Source organism: Rhinopithecus roxellana, chromosome 20, assembly GCF_007565055.1.
Source record: "Rhinopithecus roxellana isolate Shanxi Qingling chromosome 20, ASM756505v1, whole genome shotgun sequence".
NCBI lineage: Eukaryota > Metazoa > Chordata > Mammalia > Primates > Cercopithecidae > Rhinopithecus > Rhinopithecus roxellana.
The window spans coordinates 2,206,431-2,228,829 of NC_044568.1; the positions used below are offsets into that span (position 1 = coordinate 2,206,431).

Genomic DNA, 22,399 nt, shown 5'->3' on the forward strand with positions numbered 1-22,399 from the left:
ACTTCTTAAATGTGAATATTCTCCAAGGTACCATCATCAGCTAACAGGATCTTCTTACTCTGCCTGCAGTCTCAGGATAAACTTATCCACTCCCATGATTCAACTGGTATGCCAATGACTTCTGTATGTCTATGTCTAACCTCATCCTTCTTCTGATTCTACACTGGTTTATCTAATTGTCTGCTGCATACTTCTATCAGGATGTCCATGGGCTTCTCAAAATCAACATGCCTAAAAAGAAACTCAGTATATTACATTACATCCTTATCACCCAAGGATGAGCCCTCAGAATCATGATTGATCTCTCTCTCACACCCACTGCATATCCAGTGAACCAACAGATACTTTCTAATTTCTTTCCTTTTTTCTTCTGTTCCCTTGGCAGTGGTCCATTCCTTCCTGTCTAGCTGACTCCCTGCTGATCTTGCTGGTTCTACCACTGGCCCCACCTTGAGTCTGTTCTTCACACTGCTGTGAGGGTCCACTTCCTAGGATGAAAATCTGATAATGCTACTTCCCTGCATAAAATTATATTAAGTTCCCACTGCCTGGAGTCCAACTTTAACAGGATATTTGAGGCCTTGCCTTTTTATCCTTACTCTTTACTAGTGACCCACAGACTGGTCTCCCCTCAGCCTCATCTGACAGGTTCTTTCTTTTTTCTCATTTTTTTTTTTTTTTTTTTTTTTGAGACAGATTCTCTCTCTATCACCCAACCAGGAAAGTGGCATGATCTTGGCTCACTGCAACCTCTACCTCCTAGGTTTAAGTGATTCCCATGCCTTAGCCTTCCAAGTAGATGGGACTACAGGCATACGCCACTATGCCTGACTGATTTTTGTATTTTTAGTAGAGAAAAGGTTTCACCATGTTGCCCAGGCTGGTTTTGAACTCCTGGCCTCAAGTGAACCGCCCGCCTCAGACTCCCAAGTGCTGGAGGATTACAGGCGTGCCACCGTGCCAGGCCTGAAAATTTACTGACAGGTTCTTAATAGATAGTTGTTGACTGGAATTGGTAATTGAATAATGAAATTCATAACTAAACAATTCTGTAACAATTAAAAAAACAAATGACACACACAGAAAACTCATATAAAGAAATACAAATATAAGGACACATTCATTTCCACCTTAATGAAAAAAATTTAAATAGCTAGCAAATTTTTAAAACATATGTGGCCGGGCGCGGTGGCTCAAGCCTGTAATCCCAGCACTTTGGGAGGCCGAGACGGGCGGATCACGAGGTCAGGAGATCGAGACCATCCTGGCTAATACGGTGAAACCCCGTCTCTACTAAAAAAATACAAAAAACCAGCCGGGCGACGAGGCGGGCGCCTGTAGTCCCAGCTACTCGGGAGGCTGAGACAGGAGAATGGCGTCAACCCGGGAGGCGGAGCTTGCAGTGAGCTGAGAGCCGGCCACTGCACTCCAGCCTGGGCGGCAGAGCAAGACTCCGTCTCAAAAAAAAAAAAAAAAAAAAAAAAAAAAAAAAAAAAAAACATATGTAAGCAACTAAGGTGGTGGCAAAAGGCGATACTCATCATGTCATGTATAATGACATGCATTATAGTACAGCATCACTTTCTGGAGAATAAATTAAATGACAGCATTATCATCTCAGGAAATTTGGAATTACTGTCAAAAATAAATATTAATTTCCTATAAATGTAGGAATTCTAAACTCTACAGAATTCATTGGAAAAAATAATTTAGGATAGAACAGATATAATTGTAACAATGGTGACTACCACATCAAACAGAAGTGACAGCTAGATGACCAAAGGGATAAATCCAGCTCAAACCAGCAAAGCCAGCTGGATGACAATTATGAGTGCAGGTGAGAAACAATGAGCACCTGATGACGGTAACAGGAAGGACAGTCACTGAGAAAGAGAGACCAAGTCAAAATATAACTAAGGAGGCAGCACTGCCAGATCACAGTGATAGCCAGGGTACAGAAGACAGAGAAGAGGCTGGGCACAGTGGTTCATACTTATAATCCCAGCACTTTGGGAGGCCAAGGTGGGCAGATCATGAGATCAACAGATCTAAACCATCCGGGCCAACACGGTGAAACCCTGTTTCTACTAAAAATACAAAAATTAGCTGGGCGTGGTGGTGTGAACCTATAATCACAGCTACTTGGGAGGCTGAGGCAGGAGAATTGCTTGAACCGTAGGAGGTGGAGGTTGCAGTGAGTCAAGATCGTGCCACAGAATTTCAGCCTGGCAACAGAGCAAGACTCTGTCTCAAAAAAAAAGAAAAAAAAAAAAAAAAAAAAAAAAACAAGAGGAGAAACAGGGGGATTGCCAAGTGAATGGTGAGTAACATGAGGGCATTCAATACCCTAGGGCAGGGGTCAGCATACCTCTTATTAAGGGCCAGAGAGTAAATACCATAGGACCTGTGAGCTGTATAGATCACCATTCCAACTATGCAACCCTGTTGCTGTAGTGTGTGGCTGTGTTCCAATAAACCTTTTGTATAAAACATGCGATGGGCTAGATTTACCCTGCAGGCCAAAGTTTGGTGACTTATGGGCTAGAGGACAGAGGGAAGTGAAGACAATTTGAGGATGAAGTTCATGGGTTCAATTTCATTTTATTTTGAATATTTTTTATAATAAAATGAAAGAATAGAGATGAAATCTCCCTATGTTGCTCAGGCTGGTTTTGAACTCCTGGGCTCAAGCGATTGTACCGCCTGTGAGTTCAAGTTTAGCAGGCCATGTCAGCAGAGACCTTCAAGATGGAGATGGTAGCATCACTCTAGGGACGAAGAGATGCCAGCACTGAAAGCATAGAACAGAGTCATCAATCATGAGGTGACAGTTATGGAGCTGAGATGACCCAGGGAAAAGCTGTGAAAAGAGAGGAGACTAAGGACAGCTCTCTGTCCCAATATAAGGACGGATACCCAATGTTACTTCAGATCACTATGGCCCTGGAAAGGTAGAAACATTACAATCTAACCTTTTTAAACTCCTACTTTTTCTATCTATCTATCTATCTATCTATCTATCTATCTATCTATCTATCTATCTATCTACCTATCTATCTACCTACCTACCTACCTACCTATCTCTTGAGAGAGGTGGGGTCTCGCTATATTGACCAGGCTAGTCTCAAACTCCTGGCCTCAAGCAATCCTCCCATCTTGGCCTCCCAAAGTGCTAGGATTATAGGCATGAGCCACAGCGCCTGGCCACTAACCTACTTTGAATGAGGGCTCCTGTTTTTAACGTGAGGCTTTCATTCCCTTTTCCAAGATAAAAACATTGAAAGTTTCAAATTTGTAGGTGAAGAAGGAAATTTCCCACTGGCCAGAAAATGAGGCAGGTCTGAAATAAAGTGACTATCAAGTTGTCTAGGTTTTGTTTGTTTGTATTTTGTTTTTTATGAGACCGACTTTTGCTCTTGTTGCCCAGGCTGGAGTGCAATGGCATGATCTGGGCTCACCGCAACCTCTGCTTCCCGGGTTCAAGAGATTCTCCTGCCTCAGCCTCCCGAGTAGCTGGGATTACAAGCATAAGCCACCATGCCCTGCTAAATTTTTGTAATTTTAGTAGAGACGGGGTTTCTCCATGTTCGTCAGGCTGGTCTCGAACTCCCAATGTCAGGTAATCCACCTGTCTTGGCCTGTCTAGGTTTTCTTATTACGAAATATTTTACATGCAAAAACCATATAGCATATATATGGGGTGTAATGAATAATTACAAAACATATGTATCTATCCACATCTCAAGAAGTAATTCATTACCAACAACGCTGACAGCTTTTCATACCATCGGCATTAATCTCCAAACCACAAGTAAAGCAGGCAGCCCGCAACCAGATAAAACCTGCAGATATGTTTTATTTGGGTAATACAGTGGGTTTCTTTTTTATTTTTGGTTGCCAATATTTAAATATCAAGAAATCACATGGAAATCAGCATTCTGGAGTATCATCAAAAATGGAAGATGTGGCTTCACTACTCCCACATTCACCATGGCAACAAGTGGCTAGAACTGAAGAGCAGCTCTCACCTTTGAATGAACATGTACTCACCAGTTCACTGCAGTCCCCCCATTCCCTACTGTCCTACACCCACCTCCCACTTATTTATTTTACTGGCCCTTGCACTTGAGTTTGTGACCCCTGCTTATACAATATAACTGTGGGTTTCCAACCTTTTGGAATATGGAAAACATTATTTAAAGTAAAAAAATTTCACAGACTCTCAATAGGTACTTATACTAAGACAGGTCCACAATCCCTACTCACCATTTTGAAATCCAAAAAGCTCTACAAAATAAGCTTTTTTTTTTTTTTTTTTTTTTTTTGTAACTTATTTGGCAACAAAAGTTGACCTGACTTGACATGAAGCTATGTATAATCTTTAGTAATCCATGAAATGGGAAAATATTCATACATTTTCCTACAGTAACAATAATATGTTTGATTATCAGGGGCTGTCCCAGAGCCCACAGCATTATATAACCACATCACATGCGCATTATTACTTTTAGAAAAATCTGAAACAGTCTGAATTCTGAAACTTATCTGGTCCCAAAACTTCCAGATAAGGGACTGCGAGTGTATTGTACTTTTAATATCTAACTTTAAGGAAAGACACACAGACCAAGCAGACAGGAGTATGATTTTTTTGAGTCAGAGTCTCACTCTGTCACCCAGGCTGGAGTGCGGTGGCGAGATCTTGGCTCACTGCAACCTCTGCCTCCTGGGTTCAAGCGATTCTTCTGCCTCAGCCTCTGGAGGAGCTGGGACTACAGATGCCTGTCATCACACTGGCTCATTTTTATATTTTTAGTAGAGACGGGGTTTTTACCATGTTAGCCAGGCTGGTCTCAAACTCCTGACCTCAAGTGATCCGCTCGCCTCGGCCTCCCAAAGTGCTGGGATTACAGAAGTGAGCCACTGCGCCTGGCCAGGAATAAGATATTTTAAAATGGATTTGTACTTCATTAATTACTACGGCATCTCCAACATCTGAGAAAGGGAAATAGAACAATATAGGCAAAACATCCTGTTGTCTGACAAAAACATGTAAACTATATAACAAGGCCATGAAAGCTTAGATTGAAAAGCAGCTGCAATGACACAGGATTTCTTTCCACCCGTGCTCTATGCAGAGGCTGATGGAATCCACTTAGACTGAAGCAAAGCACACATTATCTACCTCTTCTCAGAAATACTGTTCAGAGTGCCCCTAGAAAAGGCAGAGTGAAGATCAGTGGGAGGAAAAGGACACAGTGGAGTTGGGGAGGGATGCAGAATGTTACTGCTGGCAACGTAAGGATAAGGTTTGTGATCATCAAATACAGGAAAGGCTGACTCGAGGAAGTGAGATGAGATTCATTCAACGCAGCAGCAGGGGACTGTTCTGGGATCAGCAGGTAGAGATGCATTTTGACTCTGAGAATTCAGTGAGGTAGTGGGTCCTCGACTCCTGGAGAAGGTCATTAGATCTCTGTAATGAGAATTTACAGCTGCTTCAGAATCAGAAACCTGGGTTTGAGTCCACAGCTCTGTCATTTACTAGCTCGATGACCCCTTTAATCTCTGGTATCCTCACTGTTAAATCAGGAATAAATAGCATCACGTCTGAGGCTTGTTGTGAGAAAGGAGATAAATGTATGCAAAGCACCTAGCCCTGCAGCTTCATAAGCACAGATGTTTAATAAACATTCGTCCTTCCCTGGTGAAGAGGCAGCCCAGTTCCTGTACTCAAAATGACATGAGATCCACCATTCAGAAGCGCTGATTCGGCCGGGCGTGGTGGCTCACGCCTGTAATCTCAGTACTTTGGGAGGCCGAGGTGGGTGGATCATGATGTCACGAGATTGAGACCATCCTGGCTAACAAGGTGAAACCCCGTCTCTACTAAAAATACAAAAAATTAGCCGGGTGTGGTGGCGGGTGCCTATAGTCCCAGCTACTCGGGAGGCTGAGGCAGGAGAATAGAACCCAGCAGGCAGAACCTGCAGTGCGCCAAGATCTCGCCGCTGCGCTCCAGACTGGGCGACAAACTCTGTCTCCAAAAAAAAAAAAAAAAAAAAAAAGAAAAGAAAAAGAAGCCCTGATTCAAGTCTTGCCTCAACCACTTAGTAGCTGTGCAATTTGGCAAGTTACGTTTTCTTCTAAGACAGAAGTGATCGTTGTTAGTAGGCAAGAACCAAGCCAGGAGGTTTAGCACAGCACTTTGTAAACTAAACCACACCATAGAAGTGTTGATGAGTATTACTATTAGACCTTTTAAAGATTTCAGTAAAGGGGCTAGGTGCGGTGGCTGATGCCTATAATCCCAGCACTTTGTGAGGCCGAGATAGGCCGATCACTTGAGGCCAGGAGTTCGAGACCAGCCTGGCCAACATTGTGAAACCCTGTCTCTACTAAAAATACAAAAATTAGCCGGGCATGGTGGCGGGTGCCTGTAATTCCAGCTACTTGGGAAGCTGAGGCAGGAGAATCGCTTGAATCTGGGTGGTAGAGGTTGCAGTGAGCTGAGATGGTGCCATTGCACTCCAGCCTGGGTGACAGAGGGAGACTCCGTCTCAAAAAAAAAAAAAAGAAAAAGTTTTCAGTAAAGGGAAAGATGAGCTGCTCTTCAACAAATGCAAAGATCTGAAAATGTAGTAATATCAGGGTAAGGTACATGGAAAAATAAAATAACAGGAACTGTTAATTTCTGAGTCCTTCCAGACAAGCAGTTGCCAACCGGTGACCCACACATTTTGTTTAGTTCCATGGAGTGTAAGGGTAGTTGCTTAACGCAGATTTCAGGCCCTTCTTGAAAATTACAAAGGTGGACCACACTGGGCCTAGAGCCCCTTTGGTAGGTCCTGGTCCTCCAGGTCCCACTGACCCTCATCTGGCCCAAGTCACTGATTTTTCTAGCCTGGCCCTCTAGGAATTTGGGTTTGTATCCTTGGCTTTCTAAAAACAACTATCTGGAAAAGCAGTCAGAGCTCCAGAGGAAATCAATGCCGCATGAAACACTCCCCACCAGAGCCTAGGCACTATGCTCTCCTAGTTACGTTCCTCAAATTCCTTCTGTTTGACACTTTCTCCTCATACCTTCAAGCTCCTCATCCCAGTGTATTCCTTTCTCCCTATTTGGGTTATCACTTCTTCCAAAATACCAACTGTATCCACTGGATTATCTGCAACTAAAGGTTTTTAAGAAACAGTAACTTATCTTTTAGGCTGGGCACGGTGGCTCATGCCTGTAATCCCAGCACTTTGGGAGGCCAAGGTGGGAAGATCATGAGGTCAGGAGATCAAGACCATCCTGGCCAACATGGTGAAACCCCGACTCTACTAAAAATACAAAAATTAGCCGGGCGTGGTGGTGCGGGCCTGTAGTCCCAGCTACTTGGGAGGCTGAAGCAGCAGAATTGCTTGAACCCGGGAGGTGGAGGCTGCAGTGAGCTGAGATCATGCCACTGCACTCCAGCCTGGGCGACAGAGTGAGGCTCCATCTTAAAAAAAAAACAGTAACTTATCTTTTTTCAGCAGGACTACGAAAGGCACATCGTGACCTTTATTGCTTGCCTGATTACCATCCATTCTCCCCACCTGCTAGTGACAGTGCTCCAGTTTACCTTAGGGAACCAGTACTCCTCCACTTCAGTTCATATGGCTTGAGTGGTGCTGACTCAAGTCCATTTCTGGGGAAGGGTATGGGACCCAGAATAATTCAGAGCCAATCCTGGGACTCTGTCACAGTGACTGGGAGAAGAGTTGTTTTCCCTCCGGGACTTGGAAGACTGGGGTCTCCCAGTGGACTGTCTCCCTTTGGACCTGCCCAAAGAGTGAAACCCCTGGATGTAGCCAAATCCACAGCCACACTACTCTTGGACTCTTGTGATTACTTAGGAGACAACTAATTCCTATCTTTGCTTGAGGAAGTTTTGGGTTTTCTTTATGACCAAGAGACCTAATCAAATACAAGTAGTATTTGGAAGCAGTGTTTAAAGACGGAAGACAGAGTCTCTGCTCAGATTTTTCATCTCTGGGAAGCTTTTGCTACCTGCCTCCATCTAATGACAGCTAGGTTTTGTTCAGTGCATTAGCTATCCCTCTGTAAGCACACATCTTCTGTATATAAATTATTTTTGTTTGCCTATGTTTCTTGCCAAGCATTCAAGCACTACCAAAGGAACATGGAGAAGTAGCTGTCTCCAAATCCAAGAGGAAGAAGACTTTTTAAACTGGCACAAGGTGTCTCCCAATTCTGAATTTCTAAATGTCAAGAACTTGCAGCAGCAGTTAAGTTCCTAGGAATCCTGGTTTTTGAGACTGCACCACCTCCAAATTCCCTCATAGGTGTTCTGAAATTCACTAAGCAAATCCGACTGGCTTTCATGTATCCCTTTATTTCTTGCTACCATGCACTTACAGGACTCCCAAAAGCGGGTCAACCCGAAAAGCCTGACAATGCTGCCCCCCCCACAGCACAGCGCTCGACACAGCGTTAGGGACAGAAGTCATCGGAGTTTCAGCACAGGGCAGCGGTCCCTGGCTGGCTGTGTCCTCGGGAAGAGAGAAGGATCGGGTGTAGTCCTCGCAGGCAATACTCGCCGGGGTAGGGACAATGGGCAGGGGGCACCCGAGGGGTGGCTGCAGAGGAGGCAGCGGTCCGTCCCAGCTAGTCGCCAGGGGCCAGGGGGCTACTGAGCGACAGTTGGGGTCCCGCTGGCCTCGGGCTGGGTCGCCGGAGCCGACCCGCCCATGGTCAGGTTGGCCACCTGTTAATTGAGGTTGAACTGCTTCTTCACAGCAGCGGCGGCAGCCCGCGGGGCTCCGCCTGGCAGGCAGGCCTACACCCAAACAGCTCCCTCATGGCTTCACAGCTAAGGCGACCGACAGCATCTGCTGCGGCTACCCGGGCCGTGGACCTCGCTCTCTCGCGTCACTTCCGGCGCGCCGTCCACCCACCCTCTGGGCCGACCGTTCGGGGCCGAGGCCAACCGAGCCGAGCCGAGCCGAGCTGGACCGATCGGAGCCGAGCCCCGACGAGCCCGATCCGGCGAAGATCGCGAGGAGCAGAGAGCAGAGCAAAGCGGCGTCTGCGGGACTTTGCCCCAGCCCTTGACACCTCACGTTCAGCGACGCCATCCACCCACCTTCGGGCAGATGGTGGCTGAGAGGCCCTTGAAACAGGCAGAACATATTAGCCAAAACTATAATAGTCAAATATTTACCACATTGAAATTTAGTGGGATTCCCATGTATTTTAAGGGTTCCCTCCACTCTTCCGAAGTCCAAGTCACGTGGTTTTTGTCTCCATCAGATCACTTGTGGTGTGAATCTTCAGGGAAGTTACCGGGAAAGGGAGACCAGGAGCCTGCCCTGTGGGTGGTCATCCTCCTCCCCACGGGAATGCCAGGTAATCTCCCCAGTGTTGGGGTCCACTCCAGGTAAGTTCATTTTGTTTAGGGTCCAGCTGGGGCTATTGAGCCCCTTGATCGAATGCAAGCAACACTGAAACAAAGCCCAGGGTTGTCGGTTTGGGGTTTTTCATCCAGAGGGAAGTGGAACAACAAATGGCATTCCCTGTCCATTTTATTTTTTTCATCATCAGTGACTAGGCCACTGACTGTCAGGGATGTGCATTTCTTAGGGGTCAGGAGAACAGAGAGCAGCAGCAGGGCAACAGTGCCACAGGAAACATCACTACCCTTGCTTGAACAGTTACTGTTAGGACACAGGCAGGTAGCTATTACTAAATCTTCCCGGGGTGATGGATGATGGTCTCCTTCCTTGCCACAAATAACACAAAGGATTGTTCCCAGGACTGTGCTGGGGGCACACTTTTCTTTTTTTTTTTTTTTTTTTTTTTTTTTTTTTTTTTGAGACGGAGTCTCGCTCTGTCACCCAGGCTGGAGTGCTGTGGCCGGATCTCAGCTCACTGCAAGCTCCGCCTCCCGGGTTCACGCCATTCTCCTGTCTCAGCCTCCCGAGTAGCTGGGACTACAGGCGCCGCCACGTCGCCCGGCTAGTTTTTTGTATTTTTTAGTAGAGACGGGGTTTCACCGTGTTAGCCAGGATGGTCTCGATCTCCTGACCTCGTGATCCGCCCGTCTCGACCTCCCAAAGTGCTGGGATTACAGGCTTGAGCCACCTGCGCCCGGCCGGGCACACTTTTCTAATAGTGTCTCTATGGCTGTCCCAAGCAGCTAGTGATGGTCACAGGGCTAGATGCAGTGACCAAAAAGTTCTAACCTGAACATCAATGAGTGGAACTCAAGCACCCACCGGTTAGGATGTTGTGTTGCTGCTTCCCCAGGTGGGAGCCTCAAAGACCACGTGGCAGACACACAGGCCACACCCGATGGCACCTCCCAAGTTCAAGTGTGGCAAAAAAAGCGAGCTCTGCTAATAAACTGAGCAACTTCCATTCAACTCCTGGGATTCATTCTGATTGGAACAACCTGGTTAGCACTTCCCCCAATCCCCACCACCCTCTGAATCATGGCAAGGTGATTTTGGGTGCTAGTTGGCTAGACCTTGGCAAGTTTCCACCCCTAGAATCAGGCAAGGAGGGTCGCTTTTTTTTTTTGTCCGAGACAGTTTCGCTCTTGTTGCCCAGGTTGGAATGCAGTGGCACAATCTCAGCTCACTGCAACCTCTGCCTCTTGGGTTCAAGAGATTCGTCTGTCTCAGCCTCCCGAGTAGCTGGGACTACAGGCGTGCACCACCATGCCTGGCTAGTTTTTGTATTTTTAGTAGAGATGGAGTTTCACCATGTTGGCCAGGCTGGTCTCGAACTCCTGACCTCGTGATCCGCCTGCCTCAGCCTCCCAAAGTGCTGGGATTACAGGCGTGAGCCACCGCGCCTTGCCAAGGAGCCTGTCTTGATTCACGTGGACTGAAAGGGGAGAGGCTTAGTTTTCCATAAGAAGCTCTAGCTTTTTTTTTTTTTTTTTTCCTGAGACAGTTTCGCTTTTATTGCCCAGGCTAGAGTACAATGGCATGATCTCAGCTCACCACAACCCCCGCCTTCAGGGTTCAGGCGATTCTCCTGCCTCAGCCTCCCGAGTAGCTGGGATTACAGGCATGCGCCATGATGCCTGGCTAACTTTTGCATTTTTAGTAGAGATGGGGTTTCACCATGTTGGTCAGGCTGGTCTGGAACTCTTGATCTAAGGTGACCCACCTACCCTGGCCTCCCAAAGTGCTGGGATGACAGGCGTGAGCCACCGTGCCCAGCCCACTCTAGGTATATATATATATTTTTTTTTATAGAAGAAAGAGATACTGGAGAGTCAAAGTAACAATTGTCCATTGTAGCCTTTTGGGGAGAATTTCCATGGTGAATGCCTAGCTTTTGGCCCACAATATTAATGTCCAAAGAGCTTTTACACTTCCATGACTCTTCTCTTGACTTTGCCAAAAGATGCAGTTTAGTTGGCAGTGAACTTTCTCTGGCTGGGATATGGCTCAGACTACCCCAGCATTGTCTCATGCAATAAGGTATCATTTAGCTTGAGATGGCTAAGCTTGCAATCTCCGGACTCCCCTCTGTCATAAACTTTCAGATCCTCAACCAGAAACTTACATGGAATGAGCTAGCCCTGGAGGTTAGCTGGAAGAAGACGTTGAGATGACCAAATTCCTCTGAATCACCAGCTATTTTGAATCAAAGGCTCATCCAACAACAAAAGTGTATGAACCCATCTGCCTCTGCCTTCTTCCAGTCACCCTCAATCTCACAGTCCAGAACTATGGGATTAACACCGTATAGCACTTGCTGTTAACACTTACTATCCACTAACACCCATGGAATGTGGACACTGCTAAGCTGGGAGACGATGCTTGTGCAATAGTTTGTATTAACCTTTTGGCAAAGGACCACTCCAAGAAAATGGTGTATTTCATCCCATTAGCACTCCCCCTGGCAAAGCTCTCCACCCTTAGCCATTCCCCTCTGTCATTTCTACTGTGGCTATCAATGAAATATTGTGCTTCCATTAGAATACTGAGCTAGCATTTGATATTTGACCTCACCCCAAGGTGTGTATTCTGGGTTTCTGTTGTTTATTTTCCTTTTAAAAAAACTGAGTGCAATTCAAAGTTCTTAAAGTATGTCTGTTCCCTGCTTCCAACAACTGACAGATAACAAAATGGAATATACAAACACATTTTCAATTTATAATGTATATTAAACATACATTATACATATACAATTTACAAGTGTTGCTTCTGGCTGGATTATCTGCCCATCGCCTGAACACTGAGGATTCTGCTAGCTCTTCTGCCCTGGATTAATTATAGCTATAAAATTTCATGACCAGCAAGAAACCAGGCGACTTCCCCAGTACATCTTGAATTTATACATATATTTTGTACTGGATTTAGTACAAAATAAATCCAGAACATCTTGAATATGCATCATAATGAAACAGACACACGTGAACCCACTCCCACGTGAGAAACTCAGTATGTGTTTATGTGTTCCTTCCCTGCCTCTCCCTTCCCTTTTGTGTGCTACCCTCCCGGCTCCCTAAAGGTCACCAATATCCTGATTCTTTTTTTTTTTTTTTAATTTTCCTCGTCTTGCCCTTTTCTGTACAGTATTTTACCGTATGTGTATGTTTCTCTAAACAACATTAGTTTTACTTGGTTTGAATTTTACAAAGTGTTGTTAGACTTCCTTCTTTCACTGAACATCGTGTTTCTGAGATTCAGCCCTTGATGCTGCTACCTGGTAGCTCTAGGTCATTTATTATCACTGCTACATGGCTTCCTATTGTATTACTTTTCCACACACTACTTCCCTCACATTTCTTTTCTTTCTTTCTTTTTCTTTTGAGACGGAGTCTTGCTCTGTCGCTCAGGATGGAATGCCGTGGCGCCATCTCGGATCACTGCAACCTCCGCCTCCCGGGTTCAAGCGATTCTCCGGCCTCAGCCTCCTGAGTAGCCAGGACTAAGGCGGCCACCACCAAGCCCGGCTAACGCCCGGCTTATTTTTGTACTTTTAGTAATGACGGTGTTTCACCATGTTGGCCAGGCTGGTCTCGAACTCCTGACCTCAGGTGATCCGTCCGCCTCGGCCTCCCACAGTGCTGGGATTACAGGAGTGAGCCACCACGCCCGCCCCCCTCACTACATTTCAAAGGCAATTTTGGGTGCAAAGCCCTCAGCACAGTCGCTGGCAGAGTCAGCACACAACAAAATTTTGTAAAATTGAATGACACTGAGCCCGGACTGAACGTAACAACTTATACTTGTTGCTTCTGGCTGGATTCTCTGCCCTTGGCCCGAACGCTGAGGATTCTGCTAGCTGTTCCGCCCTGAGTTAATTATAGCTATAAAATTTCGTGACCAGCAAGCAGAAACCGGACTTCTCCTCCAGGCACGTAAGACTACACTTCCCAGAAAGGATTGCGATAGTCTTGTGTTTAGTTTCTTTTTCCTATCGTCAAATTTCCGGGTTATGTAGGCGGTGCCAAAATAATTATCCAATGAGCAACTTCGTAGGCTGAGCGGGCAGGATAATTGTTCAATGAGCGGTTCGGAAGAGGAACCAATAAGCGGAGAGGTTGCTGGGGCAGCCGGCGTGGGCGGCGTCACCGAGCCGCGCCAGCTGAGCCAGGTGGAGCCCTACAGTCCTCTCTTGCTTTCTGCTTGTGATTAGCGCCGTCCCCCACCGCCGGTCCACCCCGCTTCCATGTCCCTGGCGGACACAGCTCCCCGGAACCTCCACGCCCATGGCCACTAGGCAGAGGGAGTCCTCTATCACCTCCTGCTCTTCCGCCTCGAGCTGCGACGCGGACGACGAGGGCGTGCGCGGCACCTGCGAAGATGCTTCCCTGTGCAAGAGGTGCCTGTCGGGCGCGGGGTTCGGGGCCGGCATCTGGGGCGCGGGCCTAGGTGGGAGGCGGGCCTGCGTCTGAGGAATACGCGCGAGGCTGGCAGGGATGCAGCCCCCGCCTCGCACGACCCTCGCTTCCCACCTGTGAAGTGCACGGAGCAGGGCTTCATGTATTTAACGAATCGTTTCTGAGCTTTTGCTGTGAGCCAGGCAGAGGGCAAGCCTGGGTACCGTCGATGGGAGCAGACCCCTGAACTAGGCAGACGAGGCCTTGGGCTTCTTGGAGCTAAACCCTGCTGGAAAGACAACATGAAGCACATACTAGCTCCAGCCTTGGTGGGTTAGGAGGATGAGAGGTGTAGGTTCTCTCTCTTTTGTAGGTTGCATTCTTTAGGGGGTTGGCATGATTCCTGTTGTGCACCTGAAACTCATGACGACGAGGGGAAATAACCCGCCCAGAGCCAGGTAATATCTCGTTGCAGAGCCAGTAGCACACTAAGCCTCCACTATTAAGGGTGTGGTGGTGGGGATGGGGGCGTAGCCAGCAGAGGTACATGTCAGATAAAGAGAAAACATGAGACTTGAGTGTCCACCATTTATTCTTTCATTCAACAAAAATTTTTGAGACCTTTGTGCCAGGCCCTTACTTTGGGCTGCTTAGTAGAAATTCAATGGTGGAAATACATCAAGAACAAGACAGACATGGTATCAGACATACTGGAACTCACAGCTTAGTTGGAAAAGAGAGACAGGAAGCCAATAATTACTTGTGAAATACATAATTATGTTTTTTTGTGTTGAGTGCTGACAAATACAGCAGTGCCATTAGAGTTTGTAATTTTATTAATGATGTTTAAGGTGAGAAGAGTTCGGGCACGGTGGTTCATGCCTGTAATCCCAGCACTTGGGGAGGCCGAGGTGGGCAGATTGTGAGGTCAGGAGTTCGAGACCAGCCTGGCCAACATGGTGAAAACCCGTCTCTACTAAAAATACAAACATTAGCTGGGCATGGTGGCGGGCACCTGTAATCCCAGCTACTCGGGAGGCTGAGGCAGGAGAATCGTTTAAAACCGGGAGATAGAGGTTGCAGTAAGCCAAGATCACGCCATTGCCCTCCAACCCGGGTGAGAGTGCGAGACTACGTCTCAAAAAAAAGAGAAAAAAGCGAGAAGAAAAGGCTTGAAAAATAGGAAAGTTGTAAGAGAGTGTTCAGAGGAGTGTGAACTGTTAGAGGAACTCAAAGAATGCTTTTAAGGTGGGAGAAGGAGGCTGAGGCCACATAGTGATTGTAGAGTGGGGAAAACCAGTGTGTTGGTTTAAACTGTGCACTTTTTATAGGTTCTTGGGGACTAAACTCTCAGAGCATGGATTCTGGAGCTAGACTCTGTCAAACTGAGCTTTGCCACTTACTGGCAGTATAAACTCGGGGAAATTACTAAACCTTTCTGTGGCTCAGTTTCCTGATCTGTAAAATGGGGACTATAATAATGCATCATAGGTGGGTGTGGACAAAAATTATATTTAATATTAGTAGAGCAGTTGGAGCAGTGTCTGGCATGTAGTCTGTGTAAGTGGTGATTGATTAAATCAATAAATACACAAGTATTAAAGTCTTAGAGGCAGTCCCTTTTGAAATGTGTGAATTTGAGTGGATTATACTCAGTCTTTTTTCTTCTGTGGTTTTCAGTTGCTGTTGGCCGCAGCTGTCTTGGCTCACTGTAACTTCCACCTGCCGCGTTCAAGTGATTCTCCTGCCTCAGCCTCCCAAGTAGCTGGGATCACAGGCACACGCCACCATGCCCGGGTACTTTTTGCATTTTTAGTGGAGACAGAGCTTCACCACGTTGGCCAGGCTGGTCTCGAACTCCTGACCTCAAGTGATCCGCTCGCCTTGGCCTCCCAAAGTGCTGGGATTACAGGCATGAGCCACCCCGCCCAGCCTAGTCTTTTCATTTTTAAAACAGTGATAATAAAGGTAACCTTTATGGGTGTCAGGATTAAAGGAGATTATCGATGCAGAGGATCTGACACAAAGGGAAGCCCTCAGTAAATTATTGTCGTTAGTTTTGACTTCCCTCCAGGCTGAATACTGTTTACAGTTGCTGAATTTGCAGTAGCTATGAGTTAGGGTGGTTCCTGCTGCCCTGAGTGAGTTGTAGCTATAAAATAAAGAGCCAGTCAGCCTTCTGGGGCACCTTTAAATCTTTTACTTCTGTTTAGTTTGCTTCCTCCTTTGGTACAGAGTCCTTCTGGGGATAAGGAGTCCTTCTGGGGATAAGGAGGATGTTGTCTGTCTCAGAGGATTGCTGTGCAGGTGAAATGTGGAGTGTTTCCACCAGTGCTTGGCATACTGGAGGTGTTCAGAATTGGTAGTTACTGTCATCACCACCCCTCATTGTCGTGAAACCATTATCATCATCATGATCCTGGACTTGTGGTATCAGAAATTTTCTGGTTGGATATATTAGGTTTACACTAATTCCATTTGACTCAATAGGTATCAATTGAGCTCTTTTCATGGTAGCCCACTCTCCTTCCCTTCCCTTGTCTGCTCTCCTTATGATGTCCATCATGCTATGCCACTGAGTCTGTTCTCCCCTCTTTTGTTTACCTATGACCCAACCATCCCACCAACCCCTCACTGTGTCCTCTGCAGTTACCACCCTATAATCAACATCAGCTTCTGTTTTGTTAGCCACTCCTTTTTTTTTTTTTTTTTTTTTTTTTTTTTTGAGACGGAGTCTCGCTCTGTCACCCAGGCTGGAGTGCAGTGGCCGGATCTCAGCTCACTGCAAGCTCCGCCTCCCGGGTTCACGCCATTCTCCTGTCTCAGCCTCCCGAGTAGCTGGGATTACAAGCGCCTGCCACCTCGCCCGGCTAGTTTTTTGTATTTTTTAGTAGAGACGGGGTTTCACCGTGTTAGCCAGGATGGTCTCGAACTCCTGACCTCATGATCCGCCCGTCTCGGCCTCCCAAAGTGCTGGGATTACAGGCTTGAGCCACCGCGCCCGGCCTGTTAGCCACTCCTTAGCCATTCCCTGCCTCCCTTTGCCTTCACCCTGACCCTTCCCCAGGGATATCCCATCTTGAAGCCCTGTCCTGTGGCTCCTCCTTCTTCTCATCCCTTGTGTATCTCAGGATCAGGGGTTTGAGCTTTGTGTCCTCCTGTGTGTGTCTCCCGTCTCATTCCATGGAGATCCTTCCTGCCCAGCTGGAGCCCTCCTGATTGCTGTTGTTCACCTTCTCCTGGTCATTCACCTCATTCATGGAAGACTGGGGTGCTTGGCCCACAGTGTCTTCTACCTCAGTTCATGACTTCACCTTCGGTGACCTCAGCGTCCACATGGAGCCTATGCATGGGGCACTCAATTTCTTGAACCCCTGGTTTGTAGTAATCACCTCTTCCTATCTGATTCTGTCACCCTTTCCCACCATGATACCCTGTGTTTTTATCCGGATCCTGCACTGCCTCACAGATGAGAGTGCAACACTCTCCAGCCCTGACCCCTTTTTCCAAGTCGCTTGACCAGTTATTTTCTATTTCCCATGCTGTGCCCATTTCTTCTTAGCACCTCAGTGGTTTTCTCTATCTTTTAGATGTTCCCTCTGCTGTTACCTCTTAATTGATTACTTAGAGTTTATCCTTCATCCCTCAGTAATTCTATTGACAGTGCATTTATCTTCCTTGTCCTTTGGTCTTAGTAGACCCAAAATGCTGGTTTAACCAAACTATCCATTTTTGCCTTGAATACAGGTGCTAGAAATCACACAGTCGGGTGGCTTGGTGCCGCTACGATCATGTCAGCCAACCTCAACTGTCCCCTTAACAGAACCTGACTATCCTAGTTTATTTCTCAGATCAATTCACTCTACCTTTCTCCGGATACTTAATTCAGATGTTTTTCACTTTCTTCAGACTTCTGATTTACCCCACCCCTTTTTTATTCTCAAGATAATATCAGCTATTGCTCAACATAGAAAATGGGAGCCCTCAGAATGAGACTCCCTTAACTTCCCCCAAGACACTTTTTTTGTTTGTTTTGAGAGGGAGTTTGGCTTTTGTTGCCCAGGCTGGAGTGCAGTGGCGCAGTCTTGGCTCACTGCAACCTCTCCCTCCTGGGTTCAAGCTATTCTCCTGTCTCAGCCGCCTGAGTAGCTGGGACTACAGGCGCCCCCTACCATACCCAGCTAGTTTTTGTATTTTTAGTAGAGAAGGGGTTTCACCATGTTGGTCAGGCTGGTCTCGAACTCCTAACCTCAGGTGATGCACCTACCTCAGCCTCCCGAAGTGCTGCGATTACAGGCATGAGCCAACCGCGCCCGGCCTTCCCCCAAGAAACTTAATCATCCTTTTTTACTTTTACAGTTGTGAATTCCTCCAGTAAAGACCACCAGAAACACACCTATAGTTAAGCAAGCTGGGGTTATTACTTATTGCAAGGAGGGAAAACTCACACCATGAGGAACTGTGGGTCCCATCAGTAAGAGGGTGTTAGACATTTAGGATCTGGGCTTTGGCTGGGCGATTTGGGGGAAGGTCGGATTTTCTCTGTATTGAGTACTGAAAGGAGGTGGGAAAATTCTATCTAGTAGCTCTCTCTTTTCTGGAAGGAGGTTTGGCTGGAGTAAGGCTAAAGCTGTAACATGTAAAGAAGCCACAGTCACTTCTATCAGCTGGGAGAAAGAGATGTCTGGTATTTCGTGGGTGGCACAGTGACCTTGATTTTTCTCTGCTTAGACAAAATGATGAGGTGGTCTCGTTTCGTCTCCTGTCATCAGTGATGCAGAGTGCCCTTGTGTGGGTGGTCTGCGTGGTTGTTTATGTCCAACAGGAGAACAACATGGCCTTCCTGTGGGTGCCAGCCAGCTTCCAACAACATTAGGGCCTGGCCCGCAGCACCAGGCCAGCTCCTTGAGGTCAGTACCACTCTTCTCTTTTCTGCAGTGGAGGAGGTGTTAAAGAGATAAACTGGTAATCCTAGCACTTGGAGAAGCCAAGGTGGCGTATCACTTGAGCTTAGGAGTTCAAGACCAGCCTGGGCAACATGGGGAAACCTCCTCTCTACAAAGAAAAAAAAAAAAAAGAAAAAATTAACCGGTGTCGTGGTGCATGCCAGTAGTCCCATCTGCTTTGTGGCTGGTGTGGGAGATCACTTGAGCCTAGGAGGTCGAGGCTGTAGTGAGCTGAGATTGCGCCACTGCACTGCGGCTTGGGTGACAAAATGAGATCCTGTCTCATAAAACAAAGAGATAAACCGGAAACTGGGGTTTGCCAGGCAGAAGACAGTAGCAGGAGCAAAGGCATGGAGACTGGAGTAGAGTGGTATATTAGGTGAACTTGACAGAGAGTAGGGAGTGGGTAGCAGGTTAGAATTGAGAAAGCTTGGTTCAGACAGTGAATCACGGAAGGTCCCAAGAAGTATGGGTTTTATCCTAAGGGATTTTGAGTGGGGAACTGATGTGATCTTGGTTTGTATTTTAGAAAAATTCCAGGCAGCTATGTGGGAGAGGGGTCAGTGAGAAAAGGGACATCTTCCTCTCTTTTCCACAACCATAGCCCTTGCTTGGGCTCTCCTCACTCACCTGATCTGTTGCAATGCGCTCTTACCTGCTGGCCAGGGTGATTGTCAGGATCACAAATCTTACTCTGTCACTCACCTAAAAACCTTTTGATTCTCCATCAGCTGCAAGGTAAACATCTGCACTTTGTTGCATGACATACATACTGTACCTTTTCATGATCTGCTCACTCTAACCTGATAGGCCACCAGCTGGAAATCTCCACTTGGATGTCTCAGTATTATCTCCAGTTCACTATTTCCAAAACTGCTTCATATCAGCTCCTGCCATTCCCAACCTGCAACTCAGTGAATGATGCCATGGTTTATTCAGTTCACAAGTTAAGGCCAGGTGTGGTGGCCTACACCTGTAATCATAGCACTTTTGGAGCTGAGACGGGTGGATTACCTGAGGTCAGGAGCTGGAGACCAACCTGGCCAACATGGTGAAACTCCATCTCTACTAAAAGTACAAAAATTAGCTGGGCATGGTGGTGTGCACCTGTAATCCCAGCTTTTGGGAGGCTGAGGCAGGAGAATCGCTTGAACCGGGGAAGTAGAGGTTGCAGCGTACTGGGATCGTGCTACTGCACTCCAGCCTGGGCAACAGAGAGAGACTCCGTCTCGAGAGAAAAGAAAAAAAAAATTTGGCATCATCTTGGAACTGCCCTTTTACTTTCCCTCTTATGCAAGCAGTCACTCAGACCTGTTAACTTTTATCTGCTAAGTATTTAGGGGATGAGGGAATTATTTGGCTAAGTAAGGAAAGGAATCAACTTTCCTCAACCTCTGTTCCTGTCGTCTGTGATCTAAACAATGTACTAGTCTCCCAAATGGGCTCCCCCAATCACTCTTACCTCCCCCAAATCTGTATCTCACACTGAAGCCAGAGGTTTGTAAAAGGCCCATTTGATCGTGTCACTCCCTAGCTTAATGGCCTCCTGTTGCCATTAGAAAAAGACCAACATTTCTTACGTGGGCTACAGGGCCCGGCCTGCTCTGTGTACTTCCCCAGCCTCACTTCATACCACACTTCCCTCCCCCATCACCGCCATCCTTTCAGTTCATCTAATGTGCCCTGTTTTTTCCATCCTCGGGGCCCTCGAGCATGCCATTCCCTCTGCCTGGAACGCTTCCTCCACTCTCCCTTGCCTGTTTAGTTCCACATTATCTGCTAGGTTAGTGCATTCGCTCCACATTCTTTGTTGAGCACCTGCTCCGGTTATGGAGGTGCTGTCCTCCACCCTGCCAGTGCAGAAGTGAGCCAAACACAGGATGCAGCTCTTGTGGAGCATTGGTTCCTGGAGTGGGGGTGGGTGGGGAATAGCCAGGAAACAAATGAGCACAATATGTGGCATGTAAGATGGTGGGGGATGCAGTGGGTGTGTTGGAAGGTGTTGTCATCTGAGATGGAGTGGCCAGGGAAGGCCTCACTGAGGTCAGTGCAGAGGAAAGGCTTGCAGGGGGCAGGGAGTGAGCCCTGTGGGTGTCTGGGGAAGCAGTATCAAGCAGAGAGAAGCAGGAGAGGAGAAATGCCTTGAGGCAGGAGCCAGCCTGACCTGTTCCAGGAGCAACAAGACCAGGATGAGGGATGGGGAAGAGTGCAGGGTGGATCTGGGACAGCATGGGCACAGGAGGTGGGGGCAGATGCTGCAGGTCACGCAAGGGAGGCTCTCGTAAGGACCTGACTTTTCCTCTCAGTGGGATGGGAGCTGTTGGAGCATTTGGAACTGAAGAGCGAGGTGGCCTGACTTGGTTTTAACAGCATTGCTTCAGCCTCTGTTAGGAGCAGACTGCAGGGGCAAGGACGGAGGCAGGATCAGTTAGTTGGCTATGGGGGTGTCCCCTGTGAGACAGGCTGGTGCTTGGATCAGGATAGTGGTGATGGAGGTGCTGAGAATGTATCAGATTCTGGGCGCATTTTGAAGGTGGAGTTGATAGAATGTTCTGGCAGAGTGGGTATGGGGTGAGACTGAGGGATCCAATATGACTCCAAGGTTTTTGGCTTAGCTCAAATGTGGCTCACTCCAAGAGGCCTGTCTGACACCCACAGACAAGATCTACCTTCTGTTAAATGTTCTCATGACACCCTGTTCATCTTCTTGGTGGTCGTCGGCCCAGTAGTAGTTTAGAAAGTGCCTAGTGTTCTGCCACTGGAATAGATGCGAACTGAGCACAGATCATTCCTACCTTTGCGCCACATGAGCTGTATTTGTCATCTGGCCTCAGTGACAGGAACTGAGCGCACGTGTTCAAGATTGTGTTTCCTGATGACGTCTTAACATTCTGGTTTTTCTGTTTTACTGACTTTTAGTGGTCTGTGTGTTCTAGAAAGCAGACCAGGGCTTATAAGGCTGAACTTTCATTGTGAAAATTACAGAACTTAATCTCATTTTCAACTGCATGGAAAAATGTTCTCCCCTTTAGCAGGTCACAGGGTCTCTCCACAAAGCCAAGTTTTTCCTCACGGCTTAGCCCAGGGCCTTTCCGGCATCCTGATGGCATTTTCTTAGCTGTGCCCCAGAGAGTAAAGTCGAGATTGTGATCTGAAATATTTTCAAGGCAGGTGCTGCTTTCCATCCCCAGAGAGGACATGCCACTTCAGAACTAGAACATTCTGTTAAACATAAATTAGCCGTAAAACTTGTCTATCAGGCCAGGCGCAGTGGCTCACGCCTGTAATCCCAGCACTTTGGGAGGCCAGGGCAGGCAGATCATGAGGTCGGGAGATGGAGATCATCCTGGCTAACACAGTGAAATCCCATCTCTACTAAAAATATAAAAAATTAGCTGGGTGTGGCGGCGGGCGCCTGTAATCCCAGCTACTTGGGAGGCTGAGGCAGGAGAATTGCTTGAACCTAGGAGGTACAGGTTGCAGTGAGCCAAGATCGCGCTAGTGCACTCCAGCCTGGGCGACAGAGTGAGACCCTGTCTCAAAAAAAGAAAAACAAAAAAAGTTGTCCATCAATAAAGTGAAATTTTATGGTTTTTGATTTCTTTTTTTTTAACCTTTTTT

The 22,399-nt window shown here is 47.1% G+C and overlaps 1 protein-coding gene across 6 annotated transcripts in view; it reads left to right on the forward strand.

Moving 5' to 3' along the window:
* The first annotated feature begins 8,308 nt into the window (after positions 1–8,308).
* LCMT1 (leucine carboxyl methyltransferase 1) overlaps positions 8,309–22,399 on the forward strand; it is a 75,467-nt gene continuing 61,376 nt past the window's right edge. Inside the window, exons 1-3 of one of the 6 annotated variants that reach the window (XR_004055451.1) lie at positions 8,309–8,590; positions 9,299–9,425; positions 13,649–13,834. Coding sequence is in view for 4 of the 6 variants with exons in the window: in XM_030925232.1 (XP_030781092.1) it covers positions 13,722–13,834 (113 nt within the window). In the remaining 2 variants the exon portion in view is untranslated. Of the gene's footprint in view, positions 8,591–9,298; positions 9,426–11,267; positions 11,674–13,273; positions 13,835–22,399 lie in introns of those variants that run through there. The other 5 variants (XM_030925232.1, XM_030925233.1, XR_004055450.1 and 2 more) reach the window with 5 other exon arrangements.